The sequence below is a fragment of the Dromaius novaehollandiae genome, chromosome 20 (assembly GCF_036370855.1).
Source record: "Dromaius novaehollandiae isolate bDroNov1 chromosome 20, bDroNov1.hap1, whole genome shotgun sequence".
Lineage (NCBI taxonomy): Eukaryota > Metazoa > Chordata > Aves > Casuariiformes > Dromaiidae > Dromaius > Dromaius novaehollandiae.
Window position 1 is genome coordinate 10,809,250 of NC_088117.1, and position 22,506 is coordinate 10,831,755.

At 46.5% G+C, this 22,506-nt stretch overlaps 1 protein-coding gene across 2 annotated transcripts in view; it reads left to right on the forward strand.

Moving 5' to 3' along the window:
- Positions 1-21,765, forward strand: part of COL5A1 (collagen type V alpha 1 chain) — a 173,302-nt gene extending 151,537 nt beyond the window's left edge. The window contains exons 49-66 of one of the 2 annotated variants that reach the window (XM_026094410.2): positions 855-908; positions 1,344-1,451; positions 2,528-2,581; positions 2,949-3,002; positions 3,469-3,522; positions 3,963-4,016; positions 4,587-4,694; positions 5,160-5,213; positions 5,373-5,426; positions 6,160-6,267; positions 6,745-6,798; positions 7,546-7,581; positions 8,372-8,425; positions 8,798-9,056; positions 9,427-9,539; positions 11,828-11,896; positions 15,786-16,019; positions 19,027-21,765. In XM_026094410.2, the coding sequence (XP_025950195.2) occupies positions 855-908; positions 1,344-1,451; positions 2,528-2,581; positions 2,949-3,002; positions 3,469-3,522; positions 3,963-4,016; positions 4,587-4,694; positions 5,160-5,213; positions 5,373-5,426; positions 6,160-6,267; positions 6,745-6,798; positions 7,546-7,581; positions 8,372-8,425; positions 8,798-9,056; positions 9,427-9,539; positions 11,828-11,896; positions 15,786-16,019; positions 19,027-19,173 (1,668 nt within the window). In that variant the 3' untranslated portion in view covers positions 19,174-21,765. Of the gene's footprint in view, positions 1-854; positions 909-1,343; positions 1,452-2,527; positions 2,582-2,948; positions 3,003-3,468; positions 3,523-3,962; positions 4,017-4,586; positions 4,695-5,159; positions 5,214-5,372; positions 5,427-6,159; positions 6,268-6,744; positions 6,799-7,545; positions 7,582-8,371; positions 8,426-8,797; positions 9,057-9,426; positions 9,540-11,703; positions 11,773-11,827; positions 11,897-15,785; positions 16,020-19,026 lie in introns of both variants that reach the window. The other variant, XM_026094409.2, reaches the window with a different exon arrangement.
- The last annotated feature ends 741 nt before the right edge of the window (positions 21,766-22,506 follow it).

The window sequence follows — 22,506 nt, forward strand, 5'->3', positions numbered from 1 at the left end:
GCTCATGACGTGAGCGTTGCCTTCCTTTCTCCCCACTGCTTAAATGTGAAATGAATCATTGAGAGGGCTCAGGTGGGCAAGTGCCTACCAACTGCCTACCATTGCACCCTGTGCTAATCACCGCAATTGCTGGTGGTCTCATTAGAGAGCCTGGGGAGGATTTGTCTTGGAGCCTGAACTGTTTTTTTGGGTGACTAGGTGAGAGTTAGGGTAGGAGAGAGGGGCAGTGATGGGAAAATTCATGGCTGTGGTCATTAGGTATGTTCACTTGGTGTATAAATAAATAGGTGCATTTACAGAAGGCAGCTTCTCCCAGCTTGAAGCACGTTTAATTCTGTTCCTGAGATGCTTGTAATAGTGTTTTCTTCTCAGTTAAGTAAACAGGTTTATTTAAGAATGTATATGTTGCAGTGTTTTTGTTACTATGAGACAACAAGATGGAAATGCACCCACATGGAAAAGGAAATAACAATGCAGTGTCTGCTGAAGAGCACGAAGAAGGAAATCTCCTGGAGAAGTGGTGTCAGCCTGGTGTGCTGCTGAGACTCGCAACTCCCACTGAGCTCAGGGGGAACAGATGATGTTCAGGACATTAGCAGAAACTCAGCACCCTTCAGAAACTGGCCTGTGGGTCAGTCAGTGCTAGGCCATGAGTGACAGTGCTGTAGTTGGAATTACTTAGAATATTTTAGCCCTTAATCCACAGATAATGAATTAGGGGTTTTTGTTTGTTTTCTCATGAGCTTTTGCTTCCAAACTCCTGCTGAGGACTGGTTGGGAGCACTCTCCACTGTGACCATGGAGTACTGTAGCAATCGCAGCAAAACTGTATTATCTTCTTTTCCCATCTGCAGGGTGAACCTGGGGAATCTGGTGAGCCTGGTCTTCCTGGGGAGGTTGGCCTCCCGGTAAGTATACTACAGGTTGACTCTTGCTCTTTTAGTAGACTTTAAAATACTCTGTCTTCTGGTACAGAAGAGCTTTTCTTCAGTGGTTTTCCCTAAGGCTAAAGGGGTTGCAGAAAGGCATGGATGTGGATGGGACTGCAGGGACTGAACCAGCTGTGTCCCCTGGTTCTGGGGTCAGGCAGAGACATAGTCGGTGGCCCCAAGGGGCTCTCACTGTCATGTTACAGGATATCTGTAGTATAACATAGTCACTGAATATGGGCTACCCATGATTTAACAACATGAGTGCCATGAAATCTTTGTGGGAAGGGATTGCTAAAGCATATCTACATGTTTCAAGATACGAATGGAGGTTCTTTTCAGAATTAATTTCACGATCTCTAATTATCTTTTAATCATTTCCCCGGGTAATAGAAACATGCTTTTTCCTTACAGGGTCCTAAAGGTGAAAGAGGTGAAAAAGGTGAAGCAGGTCCCTCAGGTGCTGCTGGTCCACCTGGCCCCAAAGGTCCCCCAGGTGATGATGGTCCCAAGGGCAGCCCTGTAAGTACCTCATCTTGTCAGAACTGTACTTCCTTGTCTTGCCCAGCAGAGATTTCATTGTGCGAAGATGTTCTCCAAAGACATCTGCAGAAATTTGAAATAGTTTAGCAGACAGATAATTATGCCCCCTAATGATATGCGATATTAATCTCTTCCTTTACACTGCTAATGGGGAAAAGATCTAACTGTACAATATATTCCAACAATACTTGAGTTGTTAGTCTTTTTCACATGCTGTCTTGAAACTCATCTCTATGGGCCCGCAGTAGGTTTACCTTGCGCTTGAGCTTATGCATTGGCAAGGTCCTCTGCATCAGTGAAGCTTCTGAAAGGCATAGGGGAAATTTCTGTGAATTTGGGATTTTTACCTTTAGGGTCAGATCCCTGATGATGCAAATTGGCATAGCTCTATTGAAGCCAGCAGAGCTATGCTGATTTATATCAGATGACAACAATACAGTATGTGTCTTTCCTGCTCCTGTGATGCTTGCAGGTTGAAGAAATTTATTACGTGTTATGCAAAGATGGCAGGAAACAACAGAGAAGGCAGGGGAGTTAGTCATCTCTCTTAACAGATGGGTTTTTGGGATACTGCATTATTGGTTGGAACCTATTGTCTGAACGTTGTTCTCAGAATCACAAAGTGCACAATAGACATTGTACTGAGAAGAGTCGTGAAGTGTTTTAGTCATTAAATGCATTGAGAGGGTTCTTCATGTGAAAAATGTTACACATCATGTAGCAAGCAAATGTAAAACCTTCTAATCTGCACTAAACTATGAGGCTTTCACTGTCACTAGTGCAATATATTTATGAAAAACTGGATGAAATTCACAGCTTGAAGACCAGAGATTTCCATAGTCGAGATCTGGACCTGAACTGATAATTGTGATTAGATGAAATATACTGAAGATGCAAAGCTGGGATAGGAACTGGGACTGTTTGAGGTCAAAGACAGGATTTTCTTCTGTAGGGTGACTCCTCATGTTGTTACTGGGGTAGCAGGTACCTGGTGCTCTGCAGTTCTCCAAAGGCAATATCACTGATTTGGGGATATCTTTCTTATCTCTTTTCAGGGTCCAGTTGGTTTCCCTGGTGACCCTGGTCCTCCTGGAGAACCTGGTCCAGCTGTAAGTGTTTGTCTTGCAGAAGTGCGCTTAGGTTCTTCCTCTTGATCTTGTGAAATACAACTATTCCTTGGTCATTCAGCAGCAGCTCCTCTGCTATTTACTCCTCCTTTTCTTGGGAAAGAGTAGAAAGTCCTGCCATAAGATTGTTCTTCTGATGTTGCTAAAATCTTTGAGACAGTAGCAATATAAATGTCTCTTGTTATCCATAGTATTTGACACGTGAATCGGGGAGTTTGCCATTGCTGGCATTCCCGGTGGGAAGGGATGGTGCCTGGTGACAAGAAAACGAGCAGAACTACTCCTGCTACTGCTGAACTCCATTCATACCCTAAATAAACCTGCTTGTTTCTTTCTTCTCCCCTTTTAGGGTCAAGATGGTCCCCCTGGTGACAAAGGTGATGACGGCGAACCTGGGCAGACTGTGAGTAAAATGATGGACAGGATCTGTGTTGGTCAGACCCAGCAGTTTTTGTGCTCAGGTCCAAGGACTAACAGAGGACGTACAGCATCTAATTCCCACCAGCTTCCGCTGCGCTGACTTTGTCCGATGTCTGTAAAACCCTCTCCTTCCCTCCTCTCTGCCTAAGCCTGGTTGCAGCCATCTATCTTGGGTGCTCGGTAATACATTCTGAAAGAAAAAATAAGCTTAAGAAAACACAAAATCTAGCCTTTAATTTTAAGTTTGCTGTGCCTTATGGTATTACATTGTGGGAAGGGATAAAACAAGATACCACCTGCACCCCCGAGGAGGTGTCAGAAGTTGTACTGACCGCCTACACCTCGGCTGAGCACAAACTCTAGATCTCAGCTCAAGTTTTACATGCTCGCTCTTCCCTTCCGCATCTCATGGTACATTTATGGCTTGTTCTCCTCCACTCTCCATCTAGGGTTCCCCTGGTCCCACAGGAGAGCCAGGCCCCTCCGGACCGCCAGGAAAAAGGGTAAGCTGATTATTTAGGAATATTTTTCTGTATATAGTTGTATTGATTTTTTTTTGAAAGTAACATTATTTTTAGGTTTAAAGGAAATGCGAAGCAGTAATTGTGTTAATAAGAAACAAAAAAACAAAAAAGAAAAAAGCGGTGTGCCATTCATAGCCGTTGGAAATTGATGGGAAGTTGTGGACTAAATTCCATGATTTTTTTTATAGTTTTTAACGCCCAAATGAAAACATAAATATTAAGTGCTCCTACTCTTCCTCCCTTGCTGGTAGAGCCCAGGGATTAATTTATCAAGAAGCTAATTTATAAAGCTTTTTAGAAATATTTGTCTCCATGTTGTCATCTTCCCTGAGGCCGTAGCATCACTTTGATAATTTGATAAGTGTTTCAGATGAGTGATGATCAAACCATGTTTTGTATCTCTTTTGTGCTTTCTCTAGGGTCCCCCTGGTCCAGCCGGTCCCGAAGGAAGACAAGGAGAGAAAGGAGCCAAGGTAAGGGCCGAATAGGTTTTGACTTCTACCATATCCTTCACATGTCAAAATGCTGATAACATTGTGTTTTGAAAGAAAGTGATTTGATTTTGCGGTATGTTGCAACAAATTACCCTGAATTTGGTGCCATCGGCTTCAAACCTAAGTGTCTGTTTTGTCTTTTAACAAATTTCTTGGATATAATTAGGGCTTGGTGAAGTTATGAGAATATTTTTCATTTTCTGAAATGACTGAGTGCCATATTTGGCAATTTAATATGTTGCAAATAACATGGCATGCTCCAGCAGGAGCAAACAAAGGAAAGCTGCCTGCTCCAAAGAGCTTGCAGCCGAAGTACTGTTCCTGCTGTAAATCGGCAGAAATGAGCAGGGCTGAAAAGTGAGGGCATTTAGAGGCTTATTCTCAACACATAAGGGATAGGAAGCAGGAGGAAATTCAACAATAGAAAGTTTTAAATATTGTGCGGGGGACTGCATTCTTTCTGTGGAGTCCTGCCAGCACCTACTGCATATTCGAGAGGATCGTTTGATTCCCCACCACAAAGTAAACCATACTGTCCCTTGCATCTAGGGTGAAGCTGGTTTGGAAGGGCCTCCTGGGAAGACAGGCCCACTTGGTCCCCAAGGTGCTCCTGGGAAACCCGGCCCCGATGGCCTTCGAGGAATTCCTGGTCCAGTTGTGAGTATTCCCAAACTGAGGAAAGTCTAAGAAAGCTACTGAACAGAATGGCTTTCTGTGCTTTACCGTAATCCATCTGCCTTGGAAGACGCCTTTGTCCCAGCATAATATTCTGTTTACAAGAGAACTGATAGTTTCTATGTTTGAATGCCTGACAGCAGGTAAGCCATGTTAATGGAGATAACATAACGATGGAAATCGCCTCCCAGCATGATTTATCTGTGTCTTGGGTCTGCTTGTCTACTCTCTGGGTAACATTTCCATGAGATCCCAAGTCCTTTTCCAGTAGAGACTTTAGCATGAAAGGAACATAAGTCCTTTTGCCTTTACCTTCCATGAGAAATGAGGGCAAATGTTATCCAGCCTCAGCGACTGGATAAGGATGGGTGAATAATCAGAATAATCACAGCTGGGGAGCACTTCTATTGTGGATGATTAGTCTGAGCGGATTGCATTGTTTTACAGGGTGAACAAGGTCTCCCAGGCTCCCCTGGCCCAGACGGTCCTCCAGGCCCAATGGTATGTCTGCACTGGTCAAATTCTATGAGTTTTTAAAATAAATGAAAAATGTACAAATTTTACATAGATTCGTATTCTCTCTCTCTCTCTCTCTCTCTCCCCCCCCCCCCTTTCTCTCTTTCTCCCTTTATTTATTTAACCACCTTCTGTCTCCCAAAGGGCCCACCTGGTTTGCCTGGTCTTAAAGGAGACTCTGGTCCCAAAGGTGAAAAGGTGAGAACCTTGCACACTGTATCTCTGCACAGCCTGGTGCCTGTGTCTGGCCGTGGGGCAACTATGTCATTGCAGAGGGGCTCTGCAGCTTGCAGCACGAGGCTGGGGAGAGTCGTAGGCCACGTGTGCTCTCTCCAAGACTGTGGAAGTATTGGGCCTCTCTTTAGAGGAGAGATGGAGAGGGCTGGCTATGGGTCTGCCCCAGGTGATGAACTGAACCGTGCTCTAGGCGAGCGTGTATTGCCGCCCATCTGGATGCAAGGCTGGGTCTCTGCCCCATCCCTGTCATCGCCTGGCGTTGATGACAGCGACACAGCGTAGTGCAGCTGAATCACTCCGTTCCCATACGTCGGCTCTTGCAGTCCCCGGCAGCTGTAATCATCTTGGCTGCCTGAACACAGACCCTCTAACAGAGGGCATAGGAAAGTGCAGACACCTGGCTTGCTTGAGGGCATGCTTCTCAACCTTGTAGAAATGTCTGTAATATATGTTAGCATATGAAATGAGCAGATGCTCTAGTGGAGCAGTTCTGTTTCTGTATTTGTAGCATTTTCTGTTGCAAAAACCTAGTGCTTTTCACTGCTCTGGGAATTCCAGGTGTCAGGGATAGCTATAATTAATTACCTTGCTTAGTTTTTTGCTTTTGTATCCAGAAATGTCTGTCATGGGAGGCTTAGGCTTTTTGGTCACCTCCGGAGAGAGATCGTAATTAACTTCTGCTATTTTCCCTTAGGGTCATCCAGGTTTAATTGGTCTTATTGGACCGCCAGGTGAGCAGGGAGAAAAGGGTGACAGAGGTCTCCCAGGACCCCAAGGCTCAGCAGGCCCCAAAGGAGAGCAGGTAAATGTTCCACATGACCTTCCTTACATGTGCCTTTGAACGGTGGGGTTCGTTGCCTGGGATAATAGCAGAGGTGGTCTGTCGCTGTCTCAGCAGGACAGTCTTGCTAATTTTTGAGGAATACCTGCTGCATTACCATGCTTTATTCTATATGTGAAAGGTAGAGATGAGTCACTCCGGACACCATTTTGGTGCAAAAGTAGATGCCCAAGAGTCATGTGAAAAGAGCTGAATAGACTTGGAGGGATGCTAACATTAAATACACATCTAGGGGCATGATTTTTATAACTGGGTGCCTATACAAGATTCCCTAGTCGCTCTCATCTGGACCATGTGCACATCTAAAAACTAGTTGAAACTCCAAATTTGAATGGAGACCTCCAAATCAAATAGTCAATTGTGAGCAGAGGTTAGCTGTGTAGTTACAGGCCAGCATCGCTGCATTCAAATAAATGTTTTTCCCCTTTTATATTTCAGGGTATCACAGGTCCTTCTGGACCAATTGGACCTCCAGGGCCACCAGGATTACCGGTATGTGACAAGCAATTCTCTCTGACTTCTTTGGGAGCTACGCAGCCCTTCTGGAGGCACCGTGGTGCTCCAGCGACACAGCACAGTCCCCCCGGCATTCCCTCGCAGGAGGATGTGCTTGCTCACAGGCATGGGGTTGCTCTGCGGAGCCCAGTAAAATCGTTTGAATGAGTTATAAGAGCATCTGGTGGTGGTAGTGGGGGAAGAGCCACGTGGCCCAGCAGGCAGCGAGCTGCAAGGGGAGCGCTGCGGACAGAGGGGCAGGACGTGGTCAACACATCTTGGCAGTCGTTGGGGTGGTGATATTAGCTTGCCCTGTTTCTCTCCCCCCTTCCTTGTGAATAATCTGCGGTCACAAAGTGTCTTCTTGTACGTGCTGGTGTTTGTATTTTTCTTCGCTGGATGTTCAAAGGCTGCACTCTGCACGCATGGCAACCAACGTTCGCTCTTGCTGGCTCTCTTTACTGTGGAGCCAGGAACAGCCCTGGGTTGCAGCAATCACGCAGCAGGTTTTGCAGTCCCCAGTCAGGGAGACTGGTTGGACACGCATCCTTTTGCGATGTTTGCAAATAAAAGCAACATCCAGCTCAAATGGATGTGAAACATGGAAACAGAAAGGAAGTTAATTTTTAAAAAATTGCAAATGCTTGCAACATTATTCTGTCTCTCTCTGTAAGGAGAGAGATGGATTGACGACTTCTCTGATAACAAAGATGCTAACTCCCTTTTGTATTTTTCTCTATATAGGGTCCACCTGGTCCCAAAGGTGCTAAAGGCTCATCAGTAAGTATAGACATTGTTAAATGAAGAGGCTGAGGATCTCTTATGAAGTGCACAACCTGCTGCTACTCCTCTGCATCAGTGGCATTAAGGCAATTAGCTAAAGATGACTGTAGCAAATGCGGCCTTTTCAGACTGTCTAAATCCAGAAATTGTAATTGGGAAAGGTTTCTGTTACATGCATTGTACTTTATTCAACATCAGTGTAGCAAAGATCATAAGGAGGAATCCAATGCATACTCCTTAGGAGAAAACCTACTACTGTAAAGCAGAGGATAGTAAAAATAGACTGTGAAGCGGGAGGTGGCAAGCTAAAAAGCAAAGAACTCAGTGAGAAGTGCCACATTAAAGCAAACTTCATGTTACAGCTCTCCTATACATACAGCTAAAAATTCCTCTTGGGCAACTTCCTAAAGTCTTTTGCCCGTGTAGAATCCAATGTTTTATTCATTTTAAGTTTTTTATTTGATTTATAAAATATTGAATTGATTTGGAGGGTTAACGTTTTCATGCATTGAAAGATCCTTCCTTTTCCATGGGAAGCCTAAGTAAAAGTTTACTATTTAACCCCAATATTTGACTGACCGTTTTCTTACCCAAGCATCAGAGAATAACCAAAAAAAACCCCATATTCTTGGAGGAGGGGAAGAGACTCTCCTTGAGTTCCTAAAGTGACAGGAAGAAAGTCTTTGCCACAAGAGACTGTTAAAAGGAATAGCATTTGCGGTATGAAAGAAGTGACAAATGTTTTTTTCTGAGTGACTCACGTTTATCCCTCTGTTTTGCCATCCAGGGTCCAACAGGTCCAAAGGGTGAATCGGGTCTTCCTGGGCCCCCAGGACCTCCTGTAAGTAGAACCCATGACATAAATAAGATTTGAGATTCAGGTTTAATGGGTGTTATAATGTTAGAAAATATAAGATTTCTAGACCAAGATGCAGCAGACAGTGAGTCCTAGCAGTGGAGCGGCATCTCTTAGAAATGCTGGGGGAGGAAGGCAGGACGCAAGGGGAGAAGTTGCTAACAGGGAGACGAGAGAAGATGGAGCCAGCATTCAAGCTTGGCTGAGGTTTTCATCAGGACCACAACGGATGTTTTACATGTCTAGCGTGTATCTTGTCATGCTGTTTCTCAGCACTGTTGGCTGATGGCCTCTTTGGCCGTCTCTTCCCGACTTCCAGTGTGATAAGAAGTTGTATCTTCTTTCCCCACAAATCAGGGTCCTCCTGGAGAAGTCATCCAGCCCCTGCCCATCCAGGCATCCAAGAGGACCAGGCGAAACATCGATGCCAGCCAGCTGGTGGATGACGGAAATGCTGACAACTACATGGACTATGCAGATGGCATGGAGGAAATTTTTGGCTCGCTGAATTCCTTGAAACTGGAAATTGAGCAAATGAAGCATCCATTGGGCACTCAACATAACCCAGCTCGTACCTGCAAGGACCTGCAGCTCTGTCACCCTGATTTCCCAGATGGTGCGTCCTGGGGTGGAGGGTGTGCGGGGAAAACACAGTGGCTTTCACAGTGTCTCCATACAGTGAATACGAGTGCAGTAAGAGAAAAAATTTGGGCACTCCACAGCCCCAGTACCCCAAGAGATATGTGGCTGACTGAAGAAGCAATAAGTAGAGGAGAATGGGGACATATGATGCAAAATTGCTGCTCTTGTGAGGTGTCACAGTATTATCTGGAAACAGAACAGAACTGTTTCTCCAAGAATACATATAGCATTAGCCAGTCCCTGGGATGAAATGCCCCTGGTGAGATGGTTATTGACCTTCCCATCGTTCTGCCTTCATAGTGCTGATTCTTTCTTCCATTGTCTTCCCTCTTTCACCAATGCAGGTGAATACTGGGTTGATCCTAACCAAGGATGTTCCAGGGACTCTTTCAAAGTTTACTGTAATTTCACAGCTGGTGGAGAGACTTGCATCTTCCCTGACAAGAAATCTGAAGGAGTAAGTCCACGCAATCTCCCCCCAATATCATGATGATAATAGATTGTTTCCTAATATGAATATTCACAGTCAATTTTAGATGAAATCAACAATTCAAAGCAAAGATTAAAGAACCAGAATATTTCTTTGTTATACAAGATTGGCCCCTACAATAATAATTAATATGTATACAAAGAGCATTTCTTTGAGTGAATAAGTCAGTTTTAAACAATGTTTCAGAACAAGTCTTTGATGATTTTCCCAGGCATGATAAATGCTAAAAACTTAATGTTTTATGTTGCTTTACAAAGGCAGAAATTTGTGTTGGCACCAGAACTGTGGGTCCACCGGTGGTTCATTTAACTCATCCCTTGTTATCCCTCCTGTAGCCAGGCTGCCACTCTGCTGTTTGCATGCATAAGCACTACTGACTCCTCTACCCTTACTTTGTCTTCAGGCAGAGCGGATAATGTTTATCTCCTGTAATTTTTCCTAGTGTTTCTTGTGGATATTTGCTTTCCTAAATGATTGATACTAGCCTCAGCTCTGTCCTGCCACTGATGCACCAGGTTGATGAAGTTCACGTGTACTGATATGTTTAGCTCATCCACACTCAGAATTCTTTTGTCCTATATCCGTCTGCTCTGTTTTTGTGGAGCTGGTCTGCACGATGCCTGGGGACCAGGCCTTGTACTGGCCAAGTGGAAACTCTTACAAAGGCGCCGGTTGGAGTTCTCTTGGTTTCATAGTTGTGCTGCAGCTGGGTTAAGGTGCAAAGTTATTCACTCCAGTAGAAGACATTCGGCTGCTGAGGGGATTTCATTTAGCAGAAATATGTGCCAGCACAGGACAAATAACAAGCAACATAAATCTTCCTCAAGTTTTTGTTAGGGCTGTTTAAATAAGAGACAGATTTCTTCTCCTTTGCATTTAATTGCCATGGTTCTCCTCAAAATGTCAACTACTAAGAAAGCAAAATCTGCCTATAATCTTACAGTTGCTCCAATTCCTGTCACACTGACTCTGTAAGAGGCTCTTTAGCCCTGTCTTGTCCACTGTGGAGTCAGTCCTCCGGCCACAGGCTGTGATGCTCCTCAAATGCAAATGGTGTTACACTTCTGCAATGCTGTCACAAATGAGAAAAAGGTTCAACCCACTATTTTTCCACATAGAGGAATGAGAACAGCGACCATACTAGCATTAAGCATTGGCTGAGTGGTTTTATTATAAGCCACGGTGGAGTTTAAGACATATCCCATTTTAGTCCATCCTTAGCACTGCAGAAACACACTGACTCACTTTATGGTTCACATCATGGAAAGGAAAGGACAGTCCCCAGACACCTATATTATATTCGGCCGTTGTTTTTGGAGAGATTTACAACAGAAGTGAGGGAGCTTGTGGAAGAGCAAGGAAGTGGACTGTAAACATGCTCCTTCCTTGTGTTTTGACTGGAAAAAAAATGATTCAGCTGCTTAGACAGGTCTGTCTTAAAGGATGCTCTGACAGCTCATTTCTTGTCAAGGTCACCCCCGGCGTCGCTCCAGGTAGCTGGAGCTCCATCACATACGATGGTTCATCGCCTGCAGAGGAGGCTGTGCTCCCTGGGCTGTACCTTACTGCTGCACAAATGCAGAAGGCAGATGGAGACTTTCTCTTAATCCCAATCTCTTCACTTTTCCCAGCCCCGCAACATCTGGATTTGACTTAGAGTGACAGCAGCCTTCTCTGTTATCAGCATTGCTTTTCCAACCCAGCCCTCCCATGAAGATCATGGATCATTTACTACTAATATCCCCTTTTTTCTTCTTCCTTTCTTTCCTTCTTTCCTGCCAAGAGACAATGCTGACAGTTTTACATCCAAAGTATCTAGGATTACAGATCATTAGCCCTTAGCAAAGGAGGGTGGTGCCAAAGCCGTCCATGTTGCTGTGCAGCGGTGGAACGCCCCAACGCAGTGCCACGCCATTCATGTTCTCATTTAGAGGCTGCTGGGACCTTAGGGCTCTGCAGACTGGTTTTGTTACTGGTGTATAAAGGTTAAGAAAACATGTTTCTTTAGAAAGTTGGACAAATTTCAATAAGACATGCAGACTCTGCTTGCAGAACTGAATGTAACTTTTTTTAATTCTTTTTTTTCTTTCTTTTTCTCTCTTTCCTTTCCGACTTGCCGTCCACAAACTAGGCTAGAATTACTTCTTGGCCAAAGGAAAACCCAGGCTCCTGGTTCAGTGAATTCAAGCGCGGTAAACTGGTAAGATGCATCTCGATGCTTTCTGTTTTTCTTTAACCCGTGTCATATTTTACAGAGTAAAATGGCTCGTTGGCCCAAAGAACAGCCTTCCACATGGTATAGTCAATACAAGCGGGGGTCTTTGGTAAGTGGCTAACCTTGGCCCTCTAGTCTGAATCAGAGCACGTCACCTGCTTTGGTATGGCCAGACCTGTCGCACTCTGCATGCTGGACTAATAACCATCATAAGATGCAGTTAAAACATTTAAGGTGGAACACTGAAAACAAAATAAAAACCAATGCAGACACTTCCTCAGCCCAGCACTCTGCCTGACTTTAAAGCAGCAGCAGATGAGCTTTCCCCTGCATTTAAAGCCTGACACATGCTCCTGTGCATTGCAGATCTGGAGCCTTTGCAGAGGTGCCCCAGCAGGGCTCTTGCAGCGGGGCGACCGGGCCAGGCACAGCCCTGTGCTCCTGCAATAGGGCTGTTGATGCTTCCTGAGCAGGTCCAGGTACTGCCAAGGCAAACAGGGTGTCTCCATGGTGCTGCCCCCCAAGCAGCATAGTCTTATCCAGAGAGGAGCTGGGAGACATCTTATGTGACACTTTCAGCTGGGACGGGGCACTGCGGAGTCGCAGCCCATATTCGTTACTCGCCTTGCTAAGCACATCCCAGAGTCGCTGCTGAGTTTGCCAATCTTTCCCTCTCCAGTATGGGTTAGGTTGTCGTAGCGGCAGAAGCACGTAGCCCCCTGCCACCCCCTTAGCTTGGGAGAGGCGAAGTCACTGATTTAAAGGAAGATTTCAAACCAGGCACGTTTTCCAAGCCTGGTGGCCTTGAACTTGACTTAGTCACAATTAAGAATTTTTTAAAGGGAGAAAACCTGTCTAGGGGTCAAACAAGACATGATGTCAGCAAAAAAGCAAGACATTGAGACACTTAAAGAAATCTCTAGTGTTTGGTCCTGTAACAGGACAGTCATGCTGTGGATAGCTCGCTGTCCTACAGAGGCCAAGCTTTGGTCAGGGATCACAGAGTAGCTAATGACTAACATGAGTTGGGTCTCCTTAAGCAACAGAAATGTCCTGCTTGTGTATCAGTTCCTGTAGGATTAGCGGGATGCAGCTAATGAGCTCAGTCAAATCAGGAGGATTTAGAAGGGAATATGCAAAGGGCAAAACTGACAGTCCCATGAAAGATGTTGGAGGTGCTCTGATACATCCCCGCTGAGAGCTGGCCCGAGTAGTGATCTTTTATCCCACTGCTGGCACAGGTTTCTTGCCATACACAGAAACTTCCACCTTAAAAGGCAAACAGTAAGGAAAAACACCATGTTGTTTTTCTAAACTGCATTTCTTTGCCGCTAAACACACATGCTCTGATTCTGCCCACAAGAAGGCAATGGCTTCTGTAGCTGTTTCTGCATCATTGATTAAGGCCATAAAGCCAAGGCTTCAGCCTCTTAGCAACTTGGAGGGCAATTGCTCGTAGCTTAATTATGGAGCACTTCATCAATTAATATTATGAGTGCCTCCTCTTCTCCATCTTCTCTGCTTTTTTCAGTCTGTTTGTCAGCTACTTTAGAGGCTGAATTGCCAACGTAGATTTTAGGTCCCCTTTTTTAAATAGGCATTTCAGCGCTACTTGGAGCCCTTTGTTCCATCTTTCTGTGTTGCCATTTTCTTGCTTTTTATCTCTCCTGCATTTACTGTTTGAAAAAGAAAAAAACCATCAGCACATAGAAGACCTTTGTAAGTAAAACACGATGCCGTTAAGCACGCGAGCCATAAAAACAAAGTTTCGTTTGTAAAAGTGTCTCCCATTTTGCTCCAGTCAGTGGTTTGGAGCTATGGGATTGGTAAATTGGAGAGAAACGTGCCTGGACAAGCGAGTTTGCTGGGTTTTCTGTTGGGTCCAGTCTTGCTGCTGTTACTCCACAGGGAAGGTCCTTGATGCCTCTCCCCGCAGCCCAGACCCAGCGCTCTTTGCGGTGCTGATCTGAAGGCTGTCTCAAGCCAATAGGGAGATTTCCGTGGGCTGTGTATGGGTGGGAGCAGCCAGTGCTCGGTACTGCTGAGAACGCAGGCTGCGTTTGTAGGTGGCTGAATATGAACCTCAGTGCTTAACACAAGGTGTGCTGTGCAGGCAATGCTTGCCTTTCTTCTGGGGACATCTAAAGCAGAAAGGACATAGTAAATTTGAAATACAGAGAAACCATCTTGTTTTGATGTTTCACACTCATTGATCAATATCTGAGGAATACAGAGTACTCACAGTTAATTTCCTACTATTTCTCATGATGCAGCCAAACTGCATTCAGAGGGATTAAAAGGGTTACAGATGCTTTCTTGAAGACTCTGCTTTCCTCCTGTATGTTACACGTGTGCACACACAACTCCCATTAGCCCTAGCAAGGCCTTCCACCCATCCAGCCCTAATATCATTCATTGCCATATGGCATCTGTCAAAAGCAAATATTATCACGCAGAGAGAAAAAAAAGACTGATTTTTGCAAAACCATGTACCCACAAGCACGCCTTGTGCACACAATTGGTTCCCAGTGGTTGGAGTTCCAAAGGAAAAGGACCTCATGCAATCTGTAGAAGAAAGAGCAGTAACTGCCCTTAAAAAGCAGTCAGCCTCCCAAACCAAATGCTGATTTGAAATAACCCTTGGAGAACTGGGTCCTGCTGACCGCCAGGGCCCTGTGTCACTGAGCGTGTGCTAAGTAGTTGGCATTTTGTGTTCCCCCTCCTTCTAAGTCCTGGTGGTTCTCTGGTATCTCTCTACGTCTGGCATGTATGGCTTTCTCATGTTCAGTCATATTTAGCTCTCAGGAGGACAGTGCAACGGTATCCTGACAACCGGTTGGTATATTTATTTATTTTTACTACTGTTTTTACTCATGATTGTATCGTCTGGTTATGAATCTCTTCTACTGTTTGCAGCTCACACCGCAACTTGAGGTTTTTATGGTACCTCGAAGAACACTATGCTGTTTGCGTGCCTGAATTTTTCTCCCGGTCATTTCAAAAGAAATCGACTGTCTAGAGATCACAGCTGTGAACAGCAGCTCTCGTAGCTTGGCCGTGGCTGGAGGTGCCACCTCACGTACAACTAGTTTACATGTGCAATCTAGCTGGCCCATTGCGCATTTGCTTCCTTGGTGGTGTATGAGATAAAGTCCCATCTTCCTCAGCCTTATCACGAGGCCTGAATCCTCAGGTGCTGCAGGGGATTTCAAGAAATTGTGTTTTGCAGAAATACAGTTATAGAAACCACTCTTCTCCTGGGGAGAGAAGGGAGTCTGATGTGCAGAACGGCGCAAATCCCTGCGCGAGGGTGGCTGTGTGGCTGGACGTTTCATGACCTGCTTTGAGGATAGCAAACATCCCTTCCCTTCTGCTGAGTGCAGCCTTTCCCGGCCATGGCAGGGCATAGTCCTTATCAGCAGGAACAGGATTTCTGCAGATTAGGTGCAAGGTTTACTTAAAAGACGGTGCCTTGGTGCCTGGGAGAAATGAATGGGAAAATACCCCAGCGTGTGCAGAACAAGATACCTGTAGAGGCCAGGCAGTCATGTCAAACAAGGCAGAGAAACAAAGCTCTAAACTGTGACATGAATCTGCTTTCTCCTCTGTTCAGAGGCTGGAGAAGTGTGACATGAATCTGCTTTCTCCTCTGTTCAGAGGCTGGAGAAGTATGCTCAGTATCTGCTTTAATAAGACACATCCCCAGCCCAGCCCTGCACTCTTTTGCAAATCTCCCTGTTTCAGCAGGATTGAAACCCCCCTCGCTTTCTCTCCTCCCTGCTTTAGCCTTGTTTTTTAACTCTCAGACAGACCACGACCAGCAAAGGAAAGAGAGTGCCCCTCGGTAGTCCTGCCCGGGCAGCACAACGGCCTCGTGCGCTGGGCTGCGGTGGGAGCACCGGCCCGGGGCGCTGAGGCTGGGTGAGCTGCCGTGGGCCCCTGAGCCCCCCAAACCTGCCGCCCCTGCCCTCACTGCCTAGTGTTTCCCCTTCCTGTAGCTCTCCTACGTGGACTCGGACGGGAACCCCATCGGCGTGGTGCAGATGACTTTCCTGAGGCTCCTGAGCGCGTCGGCCCACCAGAACATCACCTACAACTGCTACCAGTCCGTAGCCTGGCACGACGCCGCCACGGACAGCTACGACAAGGCCATCCGCTTCCTGGGCTCCAACGACGAGGAGATGTCCTACGACAACAACCCCTACATCCGAGCCGCTGTCGACGGCTGCGCGGTGAGTGTCCCCGAGCCGAGGCCGCGGGGGGGGATGCCCTGGCCGTGCAGCGCCGGGAGCCTCCGCAGGTGCCCCGCTGCCGAAGTTCCTGCACCCACCACTTTGGTGGCCTTGAGGATTGCCCGCACCGGGAGAGATTTAGAGTTGGCTTTGCACTGTGTTAGGGATATATGACTTCGCTTGGGTTTTTCTTGGCTCCTTGTGAAGGAAGGGACCTGCCTAAAATCAGTGGCTGCTTTTGAATGTTCCACCTTATCCTTTCTCTTACTCCGTTCGCTCACGCGGGGAGGAGCGAGCAATGACACCCAGCCTTACAGGAGGTTTGCAGGCTTAGACTGTGATTTTTTTAAGTGCTTTTGGGAAGTGCCAGAGGCAAAGCTTTAAGGGTTTGGTATTTGGCAGGTTGTTGTTTTCCGCGGTGTGCCGCTGTGCCAGCCCCCGGGAGGGCACCCGGTGGGATCGTGCTGGCTTTGCCGGGTTGCAGCTCTGCGGCCGTGGCCTGTCCTGCTTCAGAGTTCACGTGCGACTTTTAGCATGTCTCTATAACTCTGTTCCCCGTTACTTTTTTCGCCTGGGTTCAGAACCAGATTTTAAGCTCCGGCCCACGTCTCCCCATGCACACGTAAGCCAGGCCGCTGCTCGTTTTCACTTTGGCCACTAAACAGCAGCCAGAGCTTTTCAACATCCAGCCTCGGCTTCTGCTTCCTTCTGCCGGGCACCTGAGTCGGGACTGAGCTCTAAAAAATATCTGCCCTCAGGAGCTGAATATTTGGCAAGGCAAGTGCCGGTTGCATTTATTTTGAGACCCAGTTTGCTGGTGCTACAAAACATGCATAATTTTCACCCTCTGCAGCTGCGATGATCGAAGCCCACAGGACTGAAAGAGAGATGTTTGACAGGAAAAAAAAACCTCTACATAATCTGAGATTAAAGTGATTCTGTTCTGGCAGATGCATGTTTTTTACTGTAGGAGCAAAGAGGAAAATCAAATTAGAATCACTTATTCTTTTAATGTATTGCAGAGAGGGAAAGGGCATTCATTTCTCTACTGCAAACACTCAGAAACCACACAGGGAAGTTTGTCCTCAAGTACTTCATGTCTCCTGATAATGCAATGTGTCCTCAGAACAAAAAAGAAAAGAAGGTTTCCCTTCCCTTTTCCTTGTTAAGTCTCAGGGATACTGCAAGATCACATGTCACAAATTTTAAGGCTGAGGTGTCTGATGAAAACACTTTCTGTTTAAGTGATTCTGCTCAGGTGCCCTACATTGCTCTTCCCTCATTCCCTCTAATGAGGGATATTTGCATGGAAACAGGACTGCAGCTCCTTTGGGCTTATTTGCCACGGTAGCTTCTTACGTGAAGCCGTAACGCAGCCTGTTGTTAACCAGTCTCAATGTCACAGATAAAAGATAGCAAGGAAATAAGCAGCATGAGCAGCAGGGGACTGGGGTGGAAACTGCCGGTGGTGCGGGAGCGCTGGAGGAGCCCGAACGAGCTCGGGGCCCTGGCGTGCTGCTTCGGTGCCGGGGCAACGTTCCCAGCTTGCAGCGCTCAGCATCCTTTCCAAACCGGGCATGCCTCCATCCTTTTCCCTAGGGAAGTGCCAGTGGCATCCAGGCAGGCTGTAAAAAGGAGGCAAAATATTGCAGGGGGTGAAGGGGCTGGGAGCCCTGGTCCTTCAGGGATGGAGCTGGTGCGAGTGAGGCCCCTCCGCCTGCAGCTCCGTCCCCTCTGCTCCTTCAGCAGGTTCCCCCTTCCTGAACTGCAGGATATTTAAGATTAGGCCCTACTGTTCAATAAACTAAGCCTGGCTGAGCGACGCGGTGGTGCTGCAGAGGTCCTGGTCTGACCCGCGCCCCTGCCGTGATTGAGCCTGTCGCAGCAATCACTGGAGGAATTTCAGGACTAATGTTTGGGCCATTATTTGGATGTATTTTTCCTGATCTTACAGCCCTTTCTCTGTAGCTGTGATATAGCCTATTCTTCTGAGACGCACAAATCAGAGGCTAAGGTAGAGCCAAAAGCTGCTCCATAAATTCACTTGTTTGTGCAGTTTTGTATGCCCTCGGGTGCACTTCTGCTCCTCTAATAATTATTTATATTTCGGGAGTAACCGTATGGCTACCAGGCACCATAAAAAGACACCATCACCTTGTGAATTCCATCAAACTTTAAACGTGGTCTTTTTCAGTAGCGCCCGGATAATAGTCAAACTAATATATTCAAATTAAATCGCTCACATTTGCTCAACAACCCATGCGTGTCCTCGGGGAGGCAAAACAACTGTACCACAGCCACAGCTTTACTGGTCTCCTGTTGCAGCTCTGAGATGTGCTGAAAAGACACTTAGTGTGTTTAGATCTGCATGGCAACAGCTTTTCCTGCTCCGAAGCCCGTGCTCACGCCATCATCTCTCCCCAGTTTTGCTCAGGGGTCACAAGCTGTCCCTCCGCAGTTGTGGGTGCTGGGGACCGGCCATACCCCGTAGAGGTTGTTAATCGTGACTGTAGGTGCTGATGGATCACTTGACGCTTTGTCCTTCTGGACCACATTTTATTTGACTTGTCTTTGTTTCTCCAAATCAGGTTCCTTATTTTACGCCTTTCCTCAACGTAAGTTTGCCCATAGCGTTGTGTCATCCTGGCTGAGCCTTCCCATCTTTACATTGTCCTTGGTTTTCATAGCTATGACTGGTATGAGAGTGCAGGGACGCCAACCTTGCCACGTGTGTCTGTGGGGTGCATAAAACCCAAATAATCCAGCCAGCCCACTTGCTTTGCTCCATCGGTGTGGTGCAGGTGCACCCCGAGAGCTCGTCTGCTAAATCTGCAGGGTGCATATACTGTCTTTGGGTGCTGGGTCCCTGCGGATCAGCTCGGAAGGTGCCTAGGCGAGATCACCTCCCTGTTCCCGGTGGACCAGCCGACGCTCCTTAGCAGTAACTTGCTGTCTCTGTGTCAAAGGCATCCTCAGAGTTCCTCTTTCTCCCTCTTCTCCCCATCAGGCAAAGAAAGGCTATCAAAAGACTATCCTGGAAATCAACACGCCCAAAGTAGAGCAAGTACCTATAGTCGACATCATGTTCAATGACTTCGGAGAAGCGTCACAGAAATTTGGATTCGAGGTGGGACCAGCTTGCTTCTTGGGCTAAGAGCCACCTGAAAACTAGTCTCCAAATGAGCAACCTCGTAACCTCATTGCGCCATTTAATGAATTAAAAAAAAAGAAAGAAAGAAAATCCTTGTCACATGCACGTTCTGAAACTGGACAGTGATGGGTTATTTTTTTTTCGTTTCGTTCCTCGTTTTGCCCGAGTTCTCCCGCGCCACCGCACCCACACGTACCGAATCGCCGACTGAGAGAAGCGTTCCCGCGACGGACGGACGCAGAATCGCATGACCTGAGCGCAGCACGCGTGGCAGAGCCGCCCCACTCCCGGGCACCCTGCCTCCCCCGGCCCCCCGCGCGCGGCCACCGCACGGGCTCCACCGCCTCCGCCGGGGTATCCGGAAACGGAAGCAGAGCAAAGACTTCTTCTTGCCGTGAAATGACACCACGCGCTTGTTTATAGGTTATTTTTTTGTTTGTTTGTTAAACAGAAAAACTTGAAACTCCTGCGTTCAACTTGACGCTGAAATCACGACAGCCCTGGCTCTAGTCCAAACCCTGCTGAAGTTCATCAGAGTCGTTTTGTTGACTTCCACGAGATTTGGATCAGGCCTCGCAAGCAGAAGTAATGGCCATTTCCAGAGTTTTCAGTGCCTCCATTTAATTGCCTAATCGCATTTTCTACAAAAATTAACCCCATGAATTTGACAGCAAAAAGTCACACTGGGCATCTCCCTCCCATGTATTAAAGGTGCTTATATTTTTGTATGTTTGTAAGTAAATATTTGTATTGTATATTATTTTAAATGTTTTAAGTGTTTCTGGCTTCAAAACATGCATGTGACCCTGTCTGTATTAAAACGACGACTCTCACTCACGTCCCACCTGGCACTGGGGACCGGTGCGCTCCTGCCGCCGCTTGCCCCCCCGTAACCGCAGCCTGCGGCGGAGGGGCTGCTCGCGGCTGTGCCCAAGCTCAGCCGAGGCACCAGCTCGGACGAGGGCCAGAGGAGCGGCAAGCCCACCCCAGAGCCACACGTGTCTTTTTGCAATGATTCGCTCCAAAGCAATAATAACACCACCGCTTTTTTAACAAGATTTCTACCAAACCCTGATTCAAAAACAGGATCCAGTTTGAGTCTCTGCCTCTTTACACACTTGCCTGCCTCTAACATACGCAGTTTAAATTAACTTTTCCTGCCTTTTTTTTTCCTCAAATGTTCTTCTAAAATAAAAAATACACATCCATTCCCAGTGGCAGATTGGACTGGCAGGGGAAATCCATTTGTCCTATCTTAATATAGTGTGCACTTAATATAAAGTGTAAAAAAGAAAAAAAAAAAGGTGCTCTTTGTTTTTACATTTCTCTTTGTGGTGCTATCTATTTGAATACCTGTAATACAACACTGGCGATACCCTGCCATTGACCAATCTCCCAGCATCCTTCGCTTTAGCCACTTTCTACACAGACTGCATGCCTCTGCTCCAGTCTTTGATTATAAATGCATGCCACCTTCATATTTGTTATGTAGAAAACCTGCTCTTCTTAATTGTATTATGGTAGCTTATATGGCCTGTGTAGAAAGTATTAAATGTGCTTTTTTTTTTTTTTTTTTGAAAGAATATTCGTGCATTTTATATGGTGGTAACCATACCAGATTGTACTCAGTCGCTGAATGTTTGTGGTGCTAATTTATGTATTTGTTCCATGTACTGATGTGAGGATGAAGCTGCCCGGTTGTCTGGCCCGCGCGTGCCTTCGGAGCAGCCCGGCTGCCCGGAGCGTGCAGTTTTCTTTGTCTTCCCACGGCGGCTGCCAGGACGGCTTTTTTCATGCGGCATTTTCGGATCGCAGCCTCTGCCACCAGCTTCCCTTCTCCCCCTGCCCCTGGCCCTGTCCTCGTTTAGATCTCTCGGCTGGAAAATAAGATATTGCAGGGTTTTATTTGGCCTGGAGTATTACAGCGCACTTGAGCCCGGGGGTCTGTCACCGTAATGGAAATGACATCACATTTACTGTGAATAGAAGCCTATATATGATGTCTTTTCCCGCGCTCCTTCCCGAGCGGAGAGCGGCTGCCGGGGCCGTCGGTCGGCCGGGCGCTGGAGGAGCGGCGAGGCCGCGCGGTGCTTCTCCCTCTCCGAGAGCCAGGTACATCTGTCTCCCTTGTTGTGTCATGTTCTGGTTTTTTATGTTTTTTTTTCCCCCCTGCTTAGGAGGGAAAAAAAAAAAGGTGCTACCCTAAAAACTGCAGACTCCAGCAGCAAAGCAGTGAAAACAAGTGTATAATATATATCAGGATTCAGCTTCTGGTTCACCTGGGCAAGAGCCTGGTACGGAAACAGTGGGAAGGGCAGAAAAGGTTGCACATCCCTGTCTGCCCCAGCAAAGCCATATCTCGATGTATGTACACACGTGCGAGTCCGTCTAGGTCATGTGATTCTGTTACCGTGAATTTTCATCAAGGGAGCTTTTTTCTTTTTTTTTTCCTTTTATTTCTTTGCTTTAAGAAAAAAAAAACATCCTCTGTTGACTTCCACAGTGTTGTAATTGTACTGAAGTTCAAAACTGTTCCGATTTCCCCAGACCACTTAGCTACGGTATATTGCAATAAAATTACTACTTGTATTTGCAGACATTCTTTTTGTGTAATTTTATTTCCCTCCTCCCTTAATATATATGACTTGAACAAATGTTGATAAGAAAAATAAACCTATGGAAAAAAGTTTTAGTACATTAAGGCCCTTTTTAAAATATACTGTCAAATGACATATTGTACATTTCTTCAAAGTCCAATAAACATGTCATAAAATTTAAGTGTAATGCCCATAAGAGCTATTTTTAAATATTTTAAACCTGTGTAATAAAGGAATAAATGTAATAGATTTTTTTCAATAAATCAAGTTTACTGTTTCCACCTAAACCAACATGATGTGAATGTCTTCTTGAAGTTGATTGCAGCGTGATTTCCCCACGACCCCTCTGCTCAGCGGAGCGTGAAGAGTTCATCGAGGAGTGGCGAAAGCACTCAAAAGTGATGCATAATGTAAAATAATGAGACAAACCCATCAGAGGGAGAACTCAGAGTTCCAGGCCTGGGATCTTTTTTCCTCGATGAGAAATGCGCATCGACTCAACGGCACAGAAATGGGAGACGGGCGTCACCGTGGCTAGGATTCGGGCGAGGAGATGGGGTGGCCGCCAGCTCTGCATCCCTGTCCATCGCGGCACCCAGGAGCATCAGCTGCCACCGCAGCTGCTGCCTGAGCTGATGCTCTCGCCCAGCCTGCGGATTCGGGAAAAGGAGCAAAACGGTTTCTCCCACTTCTCGGCGAGCTCCTCGTCATCCCCTGAGTTCAGGTCTCGGCCCCTGGA